At 33.5% G+C, this 19,389-nt stretch overlaps 2 protein-coding genes and 1 long non-coding RNA gene across 6 annotated transcripts; 1 reads left to right on the top strand and 2 right to left on the bottom strand.

Annotated features, from left to right (window-relative positions):
- Nucleotides 1-1,309: 1,309 nt before the first annotated feature.
- On the bottom strand, nt 1,310-5,472 carry LOC130496163 (UTP--glucose-1-phosphate uridylyltransferase 2-like). 3 transcript variants are annotated; one of them, XM_056988012.1, is made up of 20 exons: nt 5,338-5,472; nt 5,218-5,265; nt 4,964-5,055; nt 4,784-4,874; nt 4,578-4,638; nt 4,420-4,497; nt 4,288-4,338; nt 4,100-4,173; nt 3,808-3,880; nt 3,659-3,716; nt 3,432-3,544; nt 3,142-3,174; nt 2,825-2,877; nt 2,673-2,748; nt 2,493-2,549; nt 2,310-2,393; nt 2,135-2,248; nt 1,940-2,044; nt 1,742-1,813; nt 1,310-1,570 (listed from the first exon to the last, which is right to left on the bottom strand). In XM_056988012.1, exons 1-20 carry the CDS (start codon nt 5,403-5,405, stop codon nt 1,544-1,546), a joined length of 1,428 nt encoding a protein of 475 aa, XP_056843992.1. In that variant the 5' UTR covers nt 5,406-5,472; the 3' UTR covers nt 1,310-1,543. The 3 variants fall into 3 exon arrangements, 1 of the variants encoding a protein (XP_056843992.1); XR_008935220.1 differs by lacking the exon at nt 1,310-1,570 and having other exon boundaries at nt 2,135-2,250; XR_008935221.1 differs by lacking the exons at nt 1,310-1,570; nt 4,420-4,497 and having other exon boundaries at nt 2,135-2,250.
- An 885-nt stretch (nt 5,473-6,357) lies between these two features.
- Nucleotides 6,358-8,153, top strand: LOC108809059 (uncharacterized). Of its 2 annotated transcripts, none has more exons than XR_001942774.2 (5): nt 6,358-6,642; nt 6,982-7,060; nt 7,162-7,265; nt 7,382-7,625; nt 7,705-8,153. It is a non-coding gene; the product is annotated as an uncharacterized LOC108809059 (long non-coding RNA). The 2 variants fall into 2 exon arrangements; XR_001942773.2 differs by having other exon boundaries at nt 6,364-6,642; nt 7,490-7,625.
- A 1,385-nt stretch (nt 8,154-9,538) lies between these two features.
- Nucleotides 9,539-14,348, bottom strand: LOC108809977 (homeobox-leucine zipper protein HDG8-like). Its single transcript, XM_056988053.1, is given in 9 exon segments — nt 9,539-10,089; nt 10,188-10,277; nt 11,135-11,394; nt 11,815-12,277; nt 12,398-12,502; nt 12,783-13,220; nt 13,581-13,769; nt 13,866-13,983; nt 14,080-14,348. Coding segments are annotated over 9 exon segments (2,292 nt in total). The 5' UTR covers nt 14,325-14,348; the 3' UTR covers nt 9,539-9,705.
- Nucleotides 14,349-19,389: the final 5,041 nt, after the last annotated feature.

Below are 19,389 nucleotides of genomic sequence, written 5' to 3'. Positions count from 1 at the left end.
AATATAAATCATTTTCAAATACTTTCGTTATTTGAACATTTTTAGTTTCCTATACATTAGAACAAATTCATACAGACCCGGGGGATTCAATTTGAAACTCACACATAAATTTATATCCAAAAATGGCCTAATATCAAAACAAAAAAATCTATACCAAAAAATTGACAGTACCTAATGGGTACCAAATATTTTATTTCTAACGGATTCCGTAAACAAATAAAAAATATTTTATGTGTTTGGCTAAATTAAGTGAAATATAAATTTTATTCAGTAATATTTGTAAAATATTAATAATGATCAATATATGAAATACGTTTGTTTTCAGTAAGTTTTGGAATTGTAATTAATGAATTTTAATTGATTTGAAATGCAGTGGTATAATCTGTAAATAAAAAATACAAAAAGGAAGTACCTAAAAAGAAATATCAAAACCAACAAAAATATATACCCGAAAGAAAGACCCGTACCTAAATGGATACATGAATGTATATGCCTAACTGATTTTGTAAACAAATAGAAAATATTTTTATGTGTTTGGATAAATGAAGTTAATATAAATTTTTATTTACTAATATTTTACAATATTAATAATGATCAATATATGAATATCGATTTGTTTAGATAATTTTGAAATTTTATTAATTAATTTAAATTAATTTTAAATGCAATGGTAGAATCTATAAATAAAGAAAACACAAAAAGAAAGTACTAAAAAAAAATTTCAAACCCAAAAAACTATATCCGAAAGAAACGACTCGTACCTAAATGGGTATTCCGAATGTTTAGTGTCTAACTGATTTTGTAAAAAAAAATATATATATTTTTATGTGTTTGGTTAAAATAAGTGAATATGTTTTTTTAATAGTAATTTTACATATTAATAATGATCAATATATGGAGACATCAATTGTTTAGATAAGTTTGGATTATAATTAAATTATTTTCAATTGAATTTAAATGTAGTGGTAAAATCTAAATAAAAAAATTACAAAAAGGAAAATACATATTTTTTATAAATGCAATGACTAAATCTGTAAATAAAAGAAAGTAAATATACTGCTATTCCTTTTTCCAAAAATTCTCATTTAATATTGTTTATCCATGTTCCAAACAAACTTCCTTTTTAAACTCTTATCCAAGTATCCAAACACACCGAAATTGTACTTCAGCTTTAATAAGATAGATTTTCTGACTATAATAATAAAAGACACTATAGTAAAGATGTTTTTATGTTGTCATCATAGTGGTTTTAGCGTTATAACAAAACTCGACGGGACCAATGTGTAAGAGTGGTAGACTCAAATGTAATAAGCTTGTATAAGTACTGAATCAAAACCATAATTATGTAAATAAAATAATCGGTTATCAAAGAGAACAAAATGATTGTGGAAAGAAAGAACCAGAACATACCCAAACTTGATTGTACTTGCGGAGAAATTAAAGAAAGCAAAATCAATTATTATTTTCATTAACGAATGGAGTATCAGTATCACTATGTGTCTTCCATGAGAAAGGGAAGAAGACTCTGAATGTGTCTTCTTATTCAGAGGTCCTCGGGACCATTGATGTCCTACAAATAACACAAGTCTCACATTTTAGTCTTTATCGATTTAGCTGAACCAATATCAAACCATAACATTATACCAAACCTTTCGGTTCCCTATATCCAATAAACCAAACAATAAAAAACCAAGCACAAAACCGGATTAAACACCACCAGAACATAAACTCGTTAGATTACCTTGTTCTCGACCACAGTCCCGTCGGGGACTTCCAGTTTTACCCCGGATTTTGCAGTCACAGTCGCCTTGCCCTTCAATAACCAAAAAGGAATATCAAACAACAAATTAAGGAAACTAATATATTAGATTCTTTTGAAAAAATAATTAAAGAAATATCTAGATTTTAGACAAGTTTTTACAAGTATAGTTATGCATACCTTGAGAACAACTGAAGAACCAAACGAGACATCACCAGACACCTTAAGGCTGTCTAGTTCGACTATACTAGGGATTGACTTAAACCGACTCAGGAAATTAGACACCTGTTTACAAAGATATGAGGCAAATTAATGTTTAGAGACTTTAGAGAAACAAACATGACTTGTGGCGTGTGTTTTTTTTGTTTCCTTTACCTTCTTGAACTCGGGTCCCAATTCAATCGATGGGTTCGAGGGGTTAGTTCTAGCACTGTTTCTGGTGACGAAGCCATCGACGAGGGTGTAGAGATCACTGTGGACGATTGAAAACTCTAATCATTACTCAAAATGTCTCTCTTACTCTGTTTTCGCTTTAGAATGTGGTGTTTACCTGGACGAGCAGCAAGTCTGAAGTTGCCTTCACTGGCAAGAAACGAGAGCGAGGTACATTAACACCAATGGCATTGTCAAAGAACTGTTTCGAGACAGAGAAGCAGACAACCAAAATAAGTTAGAAGAAGATTAAAGTTTGAACTTTATATTGTAAATTGTGTGACTAGGACATGCATATTACCCTTATTGCAGCACCAGCTGCAGTTTCAAGTTGAAGAACTTTCACTCCATCGACTTCCTGAATAAAATTATCAGTCTTTTCTCAGTTACACTCATGGAAATTGCAAAAAAAAAAAAAAAGGATTACGTGAATCATATCTGTGTAAATCTTCATGCCAACAAAATTTACAAGGGCATGCACCTTTGGGTTAGGGATGATCTCCATTTTAAGTGCATCAGCTTCCACAAGCTTTTTAATGGCCTTCAAGTTAACCCATCTGTAAACTTACAGATTTAAAGTCTACAAACAACTTTATATATCTTCTAGAGTATCTAGAAACATGATCTACTTACAAGTTGTTTGTGTTGAATATCTTGAACTTCTCTATTGACTTGAACTCATTGACCTATACAAGGATCAAAACATGAGTGCAGTAGATTTTCTAAACAGGTCATACAAGTGAAAGTAAGCAGGAAGAAGGCACATAAAGAGTGTACAGTTTCCACTTAATAAGAACAATTTTATGGAGAGGGAGAAAGCGTTTTCAAGAGCCTTTACTAAATTATTCTATAAACTAAGCTCTTTCCCACTTTTCCCACGCCTCTAGTGAATATTCAAGAACAGATTCAAGCTGTAACAGGGAGGTAAACAAAAAGATGTGCAGACTTACATGTTCATCAGGAACCTGAGCAATCTCCAATAGCTGAGACAGACAAGAAGAAAACAATGTTATCCAATAGCACAATGAAATTGTAGCAGTAAGAAAATCGTCAGATGCAAAGAGGTTTGTGGAATATGATATATTATGAAACCGATAGACATACAGATCAATATAAGTTCTTTAGTTTGCAGTAAAAATTGCATCTACAGAATCCCAAGACAGTCAATAGCAGGTAAGAACCGATGAATCATGAATAAGAAAAGGTACATTCGAAACAAGATATGACAGTTAAGAGTTACCTGAACTTTTCCTTCATAAGAAATGAGAGTTCCTCCTTTAACATCAGCTAAGGTTTTGGGTGTAACCTCCATACAATATTCATTCTTGTTCTGGATCAAGTGCTTCAAGATTGCTGCAGCAATTATACCAAGTACGGGGCAAGCAGTACGTTCGTATGGGATTTCATGTAAAATTTTGACACTAACTATGTGTAAACAAGAACGAACAAACTACAAATAAGACATACTTAAGTCAACGATGGCACCCAAGTTGTCTGAATTGGCAACGAACACATACTCTTTACCCTGTGAGGCCCAGAAAACAAAAAAAAATCAGTAAATATGAACATCTTAAATGTTTTAAAAAAACATTACTCGACTGCATCAAAGAATGAACCTGTGATAAGAAAGCATCGAGCTTTCCACTGTTCATGAGGGATGGGAATACATCACCATGACCGGGAGGATACCTTCACAAAGATAATAGAATACAGAATAACCTATTAGAAAGAAAAAAAATCACAAGTTCTTGTTCTCTGCAGTCATGGACTAGTCTCAGATAGTACAAGGCATTATAATTTCAGTTATCAGTTATTATGATACTTCATCACGTAGGCAGATTAAACTGTTCTAACTTGCATAATAAGATTACTGTGTGGTTTGAACAGTATAACAAAATAAAATCATACCAGCCATCCTTGTCTGTCTTTCCCTTGCTGGGCCATGGCACAAACTCATCTGCGACAACACGGGGATATTTGCTCTAGAAAATCCAAGTAAACTTCATTAGTAGCAGACCCGATGTCAGTTTTTTTTCATACAGAAAACAAAAAAAAAAATCATTTGCTAATTAGATATATGAATCCACACCACTAACCTGGTTGAAAGTGTGAATGTCAACATTTGAGTTGGTGTACTTTTCCACAATCTAAAATACGATGACAACAGTCAGCCAAAAAAAAAAAACTTCATAAGTGAAAAAATGTGATCCATACTACAACAGAAGTACCTTTTGAGTGTCATCATGTGTATTAAATGAGTTCATGAGAACCAACGGGACCTTGCAGCCATACTTGTTGTTGAGATTCTGTGCGTAAGCAATACATTGGATACAGTAAGTAAACATCAAGGAGGTCCTAGAGCAGAGTGATTAAGAAAATGGCAAACCTCAATCTGGATAACAATAAGATCAAGAAACGTCAAACCATCACGAACTTCGATAACCGACCTGCACAGAAAGAAAAAAAAAACAAGATATCATTTCTTCACATCCTAAATCTTGTGAATAAATCAGAGAATATCCACCAGAGTAATAAAGAGACAAAACAAAGTTTCATATCACTTCGAATTTGAAATCTCAAAGAAGGGCTTACTTAGGGCCAGTGCATCCCATTGTTGTCCCGAGACCTCCATTAAGCTTCAAGACAACAAGTTTGTCCAACAGATTCTTGGTCTCGGAAACATCTACCATCACATGTAAAACATAAACATCGTCTTACTATCACAGAACGCTACAAGCAGATATGCATTGAAGATGAATGGTATATATATACCTTGGGAGACGGGAGCCATTTTCTCGTAAGGAACAACGGTTTCATCAGTGGGTGTTTGGATCTTACTCCACTCAATGTGCTGTGCCTCGCCGCTTCAAAATCAATATACAATCAGTGACATATATACTAATTAGCCTAACGATTACGTCAACAACAACAACAACAACAACACAGAATCTATATCCAGATACGAACTACAGTTTGATCATCACAATCAACTTATAACGAACTGATCGAAAGAGAAATATACGAACCTGAGGTAGCGTGAGACGAGGTTGATGAATCCGCTCTTCTCATTCTCACTGAAACAACAACAAAACAGATTCAGTCGAAAATAATCAGATAAAGATCAAAATCAAAATCAGAAGGCTAACCTCATCTCGGTAAGGCCATCGACGGCGGATTTGAGCTGGGGGAGATTCTCGGTGGTGGCTGCTGCCATTGTCGATTATCGATTAGAGCTTAAAGATTGTAGAGGAATGGAGTTTGAAAAGGAGTAGTGGTGCCGAAGGTGACGACGATGCGTGATTGGTTGTTACCTCATATATATAAATGTTCTTCTACTCACCAATTGGAAATCTACACGTGGCACTCTTCATGTTTGTCCGGTTTAGTGTTTTATTGTACCGTCAGTTATTTTATTTTATTTTCTAAAACATTTCATGTTCAGTTTATATGTTTTTGTTTTGCTTGTTTAGTTCTACATATACTCAACTTTCAATTTTGTTTCCTACAATAATTTCACCCTTTTTGTTTGACTGACTGTAAAATTCGTTCAGACAAAACTGTGTTAGATTTTATAAACGAGATCATCATTATGTGTTGTTGTTATAAATTTCACCATTTTATCTATTTTCTAATTTCAAACATTTTATAAACGAGATCATGTTGTTGTTATCGAGTTTATTTGTTGAGCAATGAAATATCATTCCAATCAATCATTTTCTTTCAAACTACAGGATTATTAACCACGAATTCTGGGTTTTTAAAGAATCTGAATTTGAATCTGTTGACACTCAGATTACCCTGATTTGTGGTCACACAAATATATACTAAATTTTCGGTCCATTTGAAAATTCGGAAAAAAAGATCCATCAATGGACTGCACCTTCATTTGAAGATTAGTTTGGGTCTCGATCTCCAGTATACTCAGATTAAACAAAGATAATCTAATATATAAAGCAGAAGGTAACTCTCTTCTTAGAGTGCCATGTCATCAAATACTGCAAGGAAATCGCAACACGTGGTAGTCTCGGTTGAAATTTTGCGTTTCATTAAAACTCAAACGTGTTGGGCTTCGACTGAATACCTTAACCATGTATCTAAATTAAAAAGGAATCGCGTTTTATTACTTTTCGTTAGCGTTATTAATGGGTTATTACGAGTGTGATTTCGTGGGATTGGTATTTTGTTATTTGGGCTCATAAAATAAACAAAAACTAAGCTGACATTGACCTTCGTCTTCCTCAACATTGGCGACCAAATGATTTCTAAGATTCGAGCCGATTAGGTCAACCGACAATGGTGTTTTTGGAAGGTTGTGAGAGACAAATCTTCTTTAGGAATCTCTGGGTCGAGCTCCGTTCGTGTCGGTTCATCTGCGATTCATCTCCTCTGAAACGTTACGGGATGCATGCTTCTTATCTCTTTTAGAGACGGTGGATCTCCACCTATAAAAGGTCAGCTTTCATCCCCTGCACATCATCCTCACACTTCCTTATAACAAGATAAATTTCTTTTTCAGTTTAATGGCTAACTCATCTATCCTTCTCTCTGATTTGAAGTTTGATCAATCTTCAAGTTCTGAACTTTCAGATGTAAAAGCATCTTTTCTTCTTATGAGTTTCGGTGATTTTATGTGTTTAAGATATGCTATTTTGATTTGGTTCTGTCTGCGTCTGTATATGTGAAATTGCCGCTTATGTAAAAGCATCGTCTTTTGTCTTAGGACAGATCTCATGAGCAATCTTCTTATATGAGTTTCAGTGATTCTACTGACACTAAAATTGAATGCTCAGTTTGTTGCAGGCTTATCTTTCTCGAGTACAGAAGAGACATTAACCCTAGCATTTTCTCAATATGGCCGAGTACTTGCAGGTCAGTCCCTTAAATCTCAACACCAGTTTTAGTTCAGGATTTTTAGACGCAGCTGCATTAACACATCTCTTTTGTCTTCTTCTAATTTTTGGTCACTTCAGTGGATGGTGTAATGGATGATGTCAAATGAAGGCAAGGGTTTGCTTATGTCACATTCTCTTCTAAAGAAGAAGCTGTGAAAGCTTTATTAGAACTAAACGGAAAGGTATCAAATCTCTTCTTTATTGTTTTTAAGTCTAGCAAACTTTTTCGTAAGTTCAGTATCATCTAAATCATTTCACATAATAATTTTCTTTATAACATAAAGCTTTCTCATGTTAGGTGGGGAATGTTTATGATGAATAACTGTGAATTTCCTGGTGGAGTACTGAATCATCAACTATCCAAGTTGGTTATGTTGCGTAATGAATTTTGTTATTTTGATCACAGTTGGTAGACGGGCGGGTTGTGATCCGTGACACAACAAAAGTTGTAAAACAGAATCGACCCTTCCATATCAAAGACCTCAACAAAATTCTCGCTCGATCTGTGGCCGTTTTTCTTGGTTTTGGATCCATCGGGATGGGTAAGATTTATTAACCTTGGGAGGAAAAAGATTGCATAGTGTATAATACTTATCATAGTGATGTTAATAAACTCTTCAGGTTGATTAGTCATTGGTCAAGAATGGGTGTGCTCTAAAAAGAAACAGAGGAAGCTAAAGAGTAGCCCATACTGCTCCAAACACAGACCTAACTCTCACGGCTTGCTCTCTCCTGATCCTTGGAGATGAGGTTCAATGCGGAAGGACGAGAAACCCACCATGATCTCTCATGAGATTCCAATGTCCCGCAATAGCTCATACAGACAAGCTTTTCTAAATGGTGACTTTTTTACTTACCAAAGTCTAAAAGATTATTGGCTTGATGATGGAAGTAATATGTGAGAGCAAATCATTATGAAAAGTTGTCAACCTTTTCTCTGTTGTTTGATCGTGAGTACCACTGTACAAGGATCTATGGTGTGTATTAGAATATGCTTCTTTGTTTAGATTCTTTCATATCCTGACATGTGTGTATGGGTCTTGAAAATTACAAAATAGCATTCAAATCTATTGATATAGCACATGGAAACGTACATGAACAAAATTGTCAAGACCAAAAACAAAGGAGGAGGATGGTTGAGACTATCAATACTGTTTATATATGGTTTGCTTTCTTTATACACCAGAATACTCCTGCTTTACTGTCTCGACTGTGAGCTTGACCTCAAGACCTATCCCGACATTGGCCAAGCTGCATTTGCTACCACGTGACGTATCTTTGTCCCGGTAAGGGGCTATTCAAAAAGTTATGAATCTACCTTTATAGTAAAGGTTATAAAAGTTAAGAACCACATAAGAGAAATATGATTTGCGTTTGGGCTTTCGAACAAATGGAACAACAGAAAAGCAGGGCAGCAAGTAGATCAGTTAGTAAATCTCTCACTAATCATTCCCTAATTGCTATTAGAAGTCAATAGTACAATCCTATAAGCTTATACTATGTTTCATCTATAATATTACAATTATGTGCACTAATGGGACCGGGACTGTCTAACCACACACATCATAACTAAAAGCACAGACAGCTGATTCTGTTACAAATAAGGAATCATAATTAAACAATAATCATATAAACATTACCTTCTAATGCAAGTAAACAAGTTACGGTCTCTTAACACTATCAAGCTCTTCGCCATCAAAAGAGATTACAAAATCATTTGAACTTAGGTTCTATTTCTTTGGCAAATATCATTCTTTACTCGATAAGAAGGTGAAGATAGCTTTCCACAATAGTATAACTACATACATCCTGTGCATACATCACACGACAATAATATAATTGTGTATTTTAAAATACATGTGTATATTTACTATCTGGGTCAAATATATTAATTAAAAAACTAATATTACAAAAATAATTTTATAATTAATTATAACTCAAACAAATTTTTTAACAATAATCTACTGTGAAAACAAAATTTAGTAAAAACATGAGATAACCCACCTAAATATATAAAACTAAAGGAACAATATGTGAATTTATTTACAAGTTTGTATCTTTTCTACTAACAAAAATGAAAAGAAAGAAGAATCTCACAGGTTTTTTCATGGTCATCCAACTTCAGAAAAATCATAAAAAAATGATGTAATGCTGCATCCAATTATTAATATAAAATTAAAACATAGATTACTTAACAAAAGAAATTCATCTTAAACATTTTAAACAAAAAAAAATCATATTTTGAAAAATAACAAGTAATATTTATTTTGAATAATAAAAATTAAAGAAAAATAAAATTATAACTAATTTTCAGATAACATGGTTTATTTAGTCTTCAAATACGATAACATGTACAAAATTAAATTTTTAACTAATAAAAATTTATATTAAATATTTACTCAAACTATTTAAATTGTTTGTTAATTTTCATCCCGCCCGTAGGGCGGGCCGGTCCTAGTTATGGGATAAATCATTATAACAAACAAAAAGGTCCAAAATTAAAAATTAAAACATGTCCTCTAAAAATCATCATAACCAATAGAAATCCTTCAAATCCAACATAAATAAAACATCTCAGACAAAAGAAAGACAGAATTGAGAATCTTCCATAGTACTATATTCTCACTCAAGAGGACAATTGAGCAAGAGCTTGATGTTTCGAGCAGTGGAGCTGATCAAACCACTAACCATGCCCACTGACTGCTCATTCACCTCTCTTGTCCTATTGTCTTCAGCAGAGACAAGGATCTGAAAAACCACCGTGAGTATAGTTCCACCCTCCGCAGCCCCCATGGATCGCCGGCCATCGTTTGAGATGGTGAAACCAGAAGCAAGGATTGCAATATTCATAGGGTCGACTTCACCTGAGGCAGCAAGGCTCATTGAAGCCATGTCGAGAGGAGCGTACACTATCATGCCTCCTAATTCGTCCATGTAGCAATCTTGTAGCATCATCATGTTTTTCTTTGGGCCTTGTGCCATGACATCTTCATGTCTTTGTGTGGGCTGATATAGTATATAACAAGTAAATATTGTGAGATGAGTTATATATATGTAACAACCAAAGATTAATTACTAAGAGACCGTGCAGAAAATGTGTGCACCTGGAGAATGGTGATGTAGTTGTTTTCATTTGATCCGGTGAAAACGCGAGCGATCTCAGAGACTGCGTTTCGATAGCAAAGAACGTCCCACTGGTGCATGCAAACGTGGTTTCATGTTAAGACGCGATTTAAGACAACAATAGGTGATAAAAATATGCGAATGGCTCTAAGAATCCATGTTTCTTTTTTTTTTTGAATAATAACATATATAGATTTTTTTTTTTGATTAACCAGGTGTTGGCCTTTTCGGGATCCACCACCTAGGCCCGACGCCAACCTGCGTCTGTACCGGTTAAGGCCCTTGACACGCCTCCGCCCGAGTTTCGAACCCGCGTTCCCTCAGCCGAAGCCTCGGGGTACCACTGGACTAACTCGTCCGGGTAACATATATAGATTTTACACCAAAAAATTACATAAATAGATCTTTCAGACCATATTGGTCCATCATCGTATACTATGTTGTGAAATTATGCTACTAATCATATATAATGGCGTATGCATTTAAAAATAATAATAATAATGGCGTATGCATTCAGGCTAAAAAATTAAGGAATATGTTCGTTCAGTATAATAACGGTAATAATATATGATGTTTAAAAAAAAACAAACTAAAACAACAAAAACTATGACAGATTTAAATTTGTTCAAAACAATTATATCTTTTTCTATTCCTGAAATGTCGAAAGCGAATATAAGCATAATAAAATCCGAGTTTAAAATAATTCCAAAAGTATTTTCTAAAGAACAACAAAAATAATAATTACTTTAAAATTATATATATGTATATACTCAGTAAAAATATAACCACAAATCTTACTAAATCCGTTTATAATGAATTTAACTCTACGTCAGTTAACACATGATCAACCCATATCAACGCTCCTAAGTACTAATTTTATGTTTTCATTCGATAATGATGCATGCAGGTCAAGAAAAGAAAGAAGAACCTGGTGACGAGTCTCATTGTTTCGCAGGGTGTTGTAGACTTGCAAAGGTGTGACTGGGACTGAGAAAGAAGACGCAGCACTGACAACTAAACCGGATGGTTGACCGGCTTCATTGTTCATCCTGATAGAGATTCTGACTCCACATTTGGACTGCTGCGGAAAGTCAACTTTTCCGGACATGGTCAGCATCTCGTTTAAGTTCTTCACCATTCTTTCCCCTAATTTCATTACACTCCTTCTTCCTTCCACTGTCGTTATAGCTGCCAAAACATTACACATTGCTTTACTATCATAAACGTCATACTTAGACATAGTGCCGGTTTAACATTTTGATTTTTTTTAATAATGTTCTACGTACAAAAAATGTTTATGCCCTTATTCTTTATTTTTTTCATAATACCATACATACAACTAGAATTATCGAATAAAACCTAATCGACCAGTTCATTTACCAAACCTGGTCAGACTTATTGTCACTAAAAGATCTTGGGTCTTTGGACTAAAAGGTCAGAGACGAACTGGTCCAGTTATATCGATCAAATCACAATATATATTATCAATAGCCTCATTCAACGAAAATGATAGAAAACTGTACTTTTCCACGTCCACATTGATTGGCGAAGGATTATCTTTTTATAGTTTCTATTTGATTAGTAAAGTTAGTCATAGATGAAACGTACCTTCGCTCCAGTCAGTAGCCGGAATGATTAGGGTGGAGTAGAGAACCATCCTCTCACACATTCTTTCCAGGGTGGTGGTCCAACGCTTAGCCCCGTAGCCTGAGCCACCACATAAAATCTCTCTATATAACCGATGTGCATCGGGTTTATGAGAAACTTCCACGTGCTCTATCCATGTTACCTGCATTATTTCACTTAACTTCAAATTATATAACATATACATTTAAGAATAGAGAAACATGTGAGAATGAAGACATGCCTCGCAGTGAGCACCGGGCATTTCTCTGATGAGACAACCAGAAGGACGTTTGTAACAAAAGGGGTTGACTTGGTCAGAGTTAACGATTCTATGTGACACATCAGCAACAATCCAGATCCCTTCATCGATATTTTGGCAGCACCTAACGATCATAAACTCCCTTGGTGGCACTAGCGGGGACAGAATGTGTAGTTGCTCCCATATCTATCAATTACATTTACATTCAATAACATATCATACATTAATTAAGACCCGAAATGATGAACTGAATGAAACGTATGTAATAAATTTGATTTGTAACACCACAATGAAAATATGTCTTACCACTTGGAAGTTGTTGCAGTTTTCTTTGATGGGAAGCTCGGTTCCGAGCTTGTGCATCGTCATGGCCTTGGCCACGATCGTTGGAAAAAGCATTTTCCATTTTTCCTACAACAACAGAGAGTACATGTTCAGATTTGTGTATACTTAAGTGCAATTCTTACATTTTTTTGCCAAAAAAATTGTTAGTAACAATGTAACCAGCATATATAAACTATGAGAAAACTACAAAAGGAGGTTTAATTAAAAGTTTTTTTTTCTAAATTATCTAGACAAAGACGTATGTATTGTTTCAAAGTCGTTTTAAATAATCAGACATCAAATGCACAACTTAGTTTTTAAGACATAATCCTAATATTTGTTTGATGATGCATAATAGAATACATACCGAATCTAAGAACATTTCAATCAACTTTGTTGCTTCTATAGGAACCACCGTGACATCTTTGGAAGACTCGACACGAGCACTCATTTTCCTGAAATGTTTGATCGAGTGCGAGAACCTCTCATAGCTCTCTTGGTCAATCACATATGTTCCATCAATAGACGACATAACCCATAAAGCTTCCTCGGCAACAAATAGCCATTTGAGCTCTTCAACGGCTCTTGCCGCAATTTCAGACAATTGCGCTATATCGAGTTGTAGTTGGATGTCTTGAAAAGTTGATGATCCTGATGAGTTAGATGGATCGTTCATGAGATTGTTTGGAATAGTTCCATACGAGGCGTGAGTATCAAAGATTCGTTGTCCCTGAACAGGAGCGAATGGGTTCACCATGGTTTGTTGGTGCTGGTTCATGGATACATCTTTGGCTACTTCGTCATGCTAAATTTTAAAAAAGAAAAATATATATTATTACTGATTCTGTCAGAAACAAAAATGAATTTTTATGGTTTTGTTACTCTATTGTTTCACTATTGTAACAAAAAAAAATTTGACAAAGAACGATATATAATTTCATTGATATCAAATAAAGTTTATAAAGTCAGTATACAGAACACTCAAAAAGTTATTACGCAAACAGATATACATGCCATATAATAATTAACTATTATCATTTATATTATCGTTTTTCCAAATACATATGAATATCATTTCTGCAATTTAGATAAAAATATGATGATGATGATGATGAAACAAATAATAACAAAAATGTATACTAGTGATATAATTGCTGGTAGTTACCTTTTCTGTGAGATAAGTGTTTACCAAACTCAGGTTTTGTAAATTGTGGTCGCGTTCGACACCAAGAGGAGGACCACCACAAGCTGGGCAAGTCACGTTTTTTAAAGCCTCTAGCATAGCTTCGTTTTCACATTGGATCTTTTCATTTTCTCTACGGAGTAAGATGTTAGCATATCTGTCATCTCGAGCCTATAGAATATGAAAAGTTATTAATAACAATTGAAATACCAATTTGTTGAAACAACTTATACAATTACATGTTAAAATATTGGTTGGGATGAATACTTTGTTTTGAGTTCTTTTGTTTTGAAACCAAAATTTGATTTGGTCCGGCTCTAGATCCAACTCTTTACACAAATTGAGTCGTTGTGATTCATCTGGATTAGGACATTCCATGAAGTAACTTCATTCATTTATAAGAAAATTAAAATCTAATTAGTCAAATCGAAAAGTTCAATAGGTTTGAAATAACCAATAAGTGATATAGAAAAAAGTTTACGCTTCAAGTCTCTGGGTCTGCTGAGGAGTGTGGCGATGATAAGTTCTCTTTTCTCTTTTCATGGCGTTTATCATTTTGTTCTCTACCGCAGAAAATAAGATTTTGGTGTAACAATATTCTTCTGAGTAATTCACAAGCCAATACCACTTATATATATAGAAATTGATAGTGTAAGAATAATTCAAAATATATTTTATAAATGGGAATAAAAGGAAAATATAGATATTACTATTGGAGTAAGTCATACATACTATATTTTAAAAGTGGAATAAAGAGTAATTTTTAAGAGTCTTTCACTCAGACACATATTAGAGATATATACTAGCTTTTATACAATGTACTGCCTACCAAATATATATGAAAAAATTAAACTAAGCAAAATATAAGTTCTTGTTAAAAATAAAAGTAAAACATAACATTTTTGTCTACCTACTATAAATATAAGAATAAATTTAATAAAATATTATTAGATTATATATTTTATTAAGTTTTAATATAATTTTAACATCAAATATTTCATATTGAACCAAATCCCAATATATAATAAATCAATAATTTATAGTATTACCTTTTGTTTTTAATCTAGTAATATAACATCGCCTAGTTTTATTATTAATATATTAACATAGCACATGAAAATATAGAATTTTGGGGAATTACATAGGCATTACTTTGATAATAGCGATTTTTAAGTAAAGTGAAATGCTTTAAAAACATCATTTTTAAAACGAAAAGAGAATTATAGTCGTAAGAAAGAAAATGCTGAGTAATATGTTTTCTTTTTAAACTGCTGTCTAACCTAAAAAAAATATTTGAAATAAAGTTCGAGATTTTAACTAAATCTTTAAGTATATATATATATATATATATTTTTAATTAGAAAAATTGGTGTCAAAATTGTGCATAAGTTCTAGTAAATTTATGAAATATTTGGAGATCATAATAATTAAATTTGTATAACTGGTAAAGGCTCGATATCCCCACTGTCAAATGTGTGTTTCACTTTTTATTTAGTATTTTTATTGAAAATTGATTTATCATTGAAACAAATTTTAATTAGTATATTCTAATTCGTGACACCAAACTAAACTTGTAATCTACCCCCCCCCACAGTTGTTATCAAAATCTTGTATTTCTTTTTGTGTTTATACCAAACGGCCAATTCCATATTCAGATTAGTCGAAATAAATTACGCATCATCTTTTCCAACCATTATTTCACTGAGAATCAGCTCATTCTATATTCAAATACCACATTTCTTTGACCAGGAAATATATTTTTGAATTGAACTTATCAAAACCATATTTGGTAAATTATGTTAATGTTGATTATATCCGACGATTTGCTTCCATCCAAAAAAATATTTCCAATAATTACTTCCTTAATTTGTTTAGCCACAATATCAAATTTATTGAACAATTTAGCTAGACTGTTAAATCTTATTGATCCATATTAAACTTGTATCAGCTATAGTATGTTTTAAAGTTTTAAGTTATATAATAACCCATTTGATGCATGTCTAACTAAAAGTAATTTAGTGATAAATCCATGTGGAAAGATGGGTGTTAGTGACACCTTTAAAATTGTTATAAATATTTATTGGTACACAAAATTGCTAAGAAGTTACTAGTAGTGATGGTAAAGTTTCTTATCTGAATTTTCAAAACCAAAGTTAGAATGGTACATCTTTGGATTTTGTTTCTTTTAAGTTAATAGTTTGTTCTCGGTAAAATTCATTATTGGTTTAGCCCCTGGTATTCAATGCTAGTCCATACGAACATTGAATTAGAGCCCTTAATTATTTGTTAATTTTTGGCCAAATTTCTATTTTTAAACATAATATAATATATATATATATATATATATATATATATATATATATGTGTGTGTGTGTGTATGTATATATATAATTTTTGCCAGACCCGTATACCAACCCTTCAACCGGCAACTAATCGATGTCTCCGAACTCATTCAGGTTCCCTTCGTGTTGAAGTGTTTCTCTGATGCGGCTGGGCAGGAAAATAGTGGTAATAGCGGTTTGGGATGGATTTTCCAGACTAGAACAGCGGACAATATCTCCTACGGATCTTCGGCTCGTCGCTTTGTGGGCTCTGCTGTTGCAGCGGAAGATTTAGCAACTAATCTGCACTGTTAAATGCAGCAAACTCTACCGTGATCTTGAGTTCTTCTCAGATTGTAAAAACCTGATTTCTATGATCAATTCCAAAGATTCCTCGATGGCTTTAAAGGGTTTTCTCTACGACATTGCAATGTTGAGTCGGACCTTCTTTTTATCTCTTTCTCCTTTACTCCTCGTTTAAGCAATGCTTTAGTAGAAAACCTTGCTAAGGCAGCTTTATCTACCCTTTGTAATGTCTCCTTCATGGAGTGACTTGTTTCCTTTTGGTAATTTAATTAAGGTTTGCCCAAAAAAAAAGTTTCACAAAAAGTTCAGAATAGACATATGCATGGATCCAAATCCAATCTTATACAACAATTGGTCCGAAAGAAAATATTGCTGAGTACATAGAAGAATGACCTACACCTAACATGTGGATACTTTTAAACATATAGTTGATATTGGATTTTCATTTTATAGTGATGTGAGCGAATGCATTGCTTTTTCTGTTTTGTTTAGCTATGTAATTCAACTATATGAGAAAATTAATTAGTAAAAAAAAAACAAAATGAGACATTTTGATGAAATTTTATATCTATTGAAGTATCAAAAAAAGAATGACATTTACATAAGAATAGAAACTTAAAAAAATATCTCAATCAACCGTATTGTTCTATCTATTAAATTGTGATTTGTACCCATCGTCGAAGTAATCGTGCAAGTCTGTGATCTGGTATGTGCTTAAGCGAGATGATTCTGTTCTTGGTCTTATCAATGGTTTTCTCATTTGATCTTTTGATGTCCAAACCTGCTGATGTTGCCTTGCATTATTTTCCCGCCACACGTTGTAAACCGCGACTTGAAATAACAGTCGAGCTAGCGCCAAGTCGAGTCCCTGAAGTTCCATGTGCTGAAGTCGTTGAACCGTCCAATTCCAGTCAGGATTGATGCCATTCCCCATAAGCCCTCTAGCCAAATCCTCCCAAACATATACGTGTAGTGACATTCAAAGAAAAGGTGGTCTCTTGTCTCATTCCCTCACCACAGAGACTCCATCCCTGATTAACTCTCAATGCCTCATTCTATCATCTGTAAACAACCTGTTCTTGAGAGCAAGCCATGTAAAAAGACAAATCGAGGTACACCCTGAACTAGCCAAACCACTCTACTCCATTCTGCTTTAGTTCCCTTGATTCTGACCTGGTCCCATGTTTTAGAAGTCAAAAACCTGTTCTGATAGTCATCATCATTTGCATCTTTCCAAAGGAAACCATCCTTACCTAAGCTTGGATCAGGCACGTCTACAGCCATAATACTGTTGAACAAGTCATGATACCGTCGTGTTCGTCCACCCCGAATACACCTATCAGCATCGCTCAGAGTGGAATGTCTCCTAAATACATTGGACCTCCAGTCCCTATTATATCTAGCAGGCGCTTTTGTCCTATCCAATCACCAAAACTAGAAATAAGTTGTTGTGCCATCTTGATAAATCTAAAGAATTTATAAGCAAGAGGCCGCAGTTTGAGCAGTTTTCGCCAAATCTAAAAGCCTTTGGAGGCTCATCTCTGATATCCCAAAGTCTTGAAGTGTTTGTTTGGCCTCGAGGCGAAAATATTGCAAGTGCCAAGAAAATGAAGATTAGTATTTTCTTTTTGAGAAAATGTTAATTTATTCAAATAAAAAAAGACCTTTGTACAAACTAATGCAACTGTAATCTAGAACAGTTTGAATGTTTTAGATGCAGAAACCAGAGATAAAAAAAATATATTCTCTAGACTCGAACCAAGCCGCCATTCTCTAGATGCAGTTTGAAGATGTGTATTTTCGTTAGATGGTGTGTTCGTGAACTTATCTTTTATATCCTCTTTGTCAACTTTCAGAAAATGTTGTTTACAAAAAAAACTTTCAGAAAATGCAAATATTATTCTTTTTTCTTCCTTTATAAGTTATGTAGCTAAAAGATGGTTGTCGCTAAAATGCGCTTATCCTGTCCTCCTCTCCTCGTTGACTCTGCTTTCTTAAGCTCTTATTTTAATTGTTTCTAGATTCCTATCAGTTCATACTTTTATCCAGTTGTGTTCATAGCTTATGTTTGGCTCCAAAGATCTCTTGTAGTTCTGTTGGCTTTTGGCTCCAGAGGACTCTTATATTTCTGCTGGCTTTCTGTATTTCAAAAATGCATTCCACCCCTGTATTTTCTTCAAGTTAATGGAAATTTCAGTGTGGAAAAAAAAGAATTATAACGAGGAAGTTCATAAATTTAGAATTCTATCTTTTTACTTGTCTTGTCAATACATAGAATCCTTATAAAAATATAAATAATTCTCTCTTAGTACATAGATTTGTATCTAATCAATACATAAAATTCTAGTTTACACAGAATTATATTTTTCATATACGTAGAATTCTAACTAAATATACAACATATATATTTCTGTCAATACATAGAATTATAGTAAACTATATAAAACTCTAACTTCGTACATATATTTTAATCATATTAATACTTAGAAACTATATACTAATAAATATTTATACTTTGTTTTCTTGGGTAGAATTATATATGTTTATCGTTTTGCCTGTAGAGTTGTTAACAACTTTCCTTTTAAACCAGTAGAGTTAGCCTAGTAGTATTTCAGAGAGTTTTGATCTCAATACGGTTTCGGGTACGATTTCCACTTGCCATACGGATATGAATCTATTGTTTCGGCTCATTTGAATGCATAGGAAAGAATTTATCCGTGGGATATACCTACACCCAGAAATTACGTATATCTCATCATTGACTCGAGTTTAATCATTTTAATTATCTGTAGCATGAACGTTAAATATTAAATGAAAATTGTGTTCTAAAAAAGACAGAATTGAAGCTATGTAAGGTTGGAACCTCTGTTTCCTCCTTCATCCTCATGAAAAAAGAAAAAAAAAATCAATCGTAATCGGTTGAGCTCTTGGTTCCTCCTTCACACATAGTAAAGCTTCAACGAGAAATTTCAATGTCTGCCTTTGTTTTCTATGGCCACGAATCGAATATACTGGAGGTATTCGTGATTCTATTCATTTCATTCAAATAATCAGTTATTTGATTGGATTCAATTCCTAGTCACCTTAGTGTTCATTCTATTCATTTCATTGAGCTTGTTTTGAAACCGCTTACAGCTAAAAAGAAGTATTGGCATCTTTTATTA

This window comes from Raphanus sativus, chromosome 6 (assembly GCF_000801105.2).
Source record: "Raphanus sativus cultivar WK10039 chromosome 6, ASM80110v3, whole genome shotgun sequence".
NCBI lineage: Eukaryota > Viridiplantae > Streptophyta > Magnoliopsida > Brassicales > Brassicaceae > Raphanus > Raphanus sativus.
The sequence above is the reverse complement of the archived record's forward strand: the minus strand, read 5'-3'. Positions and strand labels throughout refer to the sequence as shown.

Coding starts and splice junctions, on each gene's coding strand:
- LOC130496163 (XM_056988012.1), bottom strand. CDS start 5,405: ATGGCAGCAGCCACCACCGAGAATCTCCCCCAGCTCAAATCCGCCGTC. Junction 4,875..4,963: donor AATGGCTCCCGTCTCCCAAG/GTATATATATAC, acceptor ATGTGATGGTAG/ATGTTTCCGAGACCAAGAAT. Junction 2,878..3,141: donor CTCAGGTTCCTGATGAACAT/GTAAGTCTGCAC, acceptor ATCCTTGTATAG/GTCAATGAGTTCAAGTCAAT.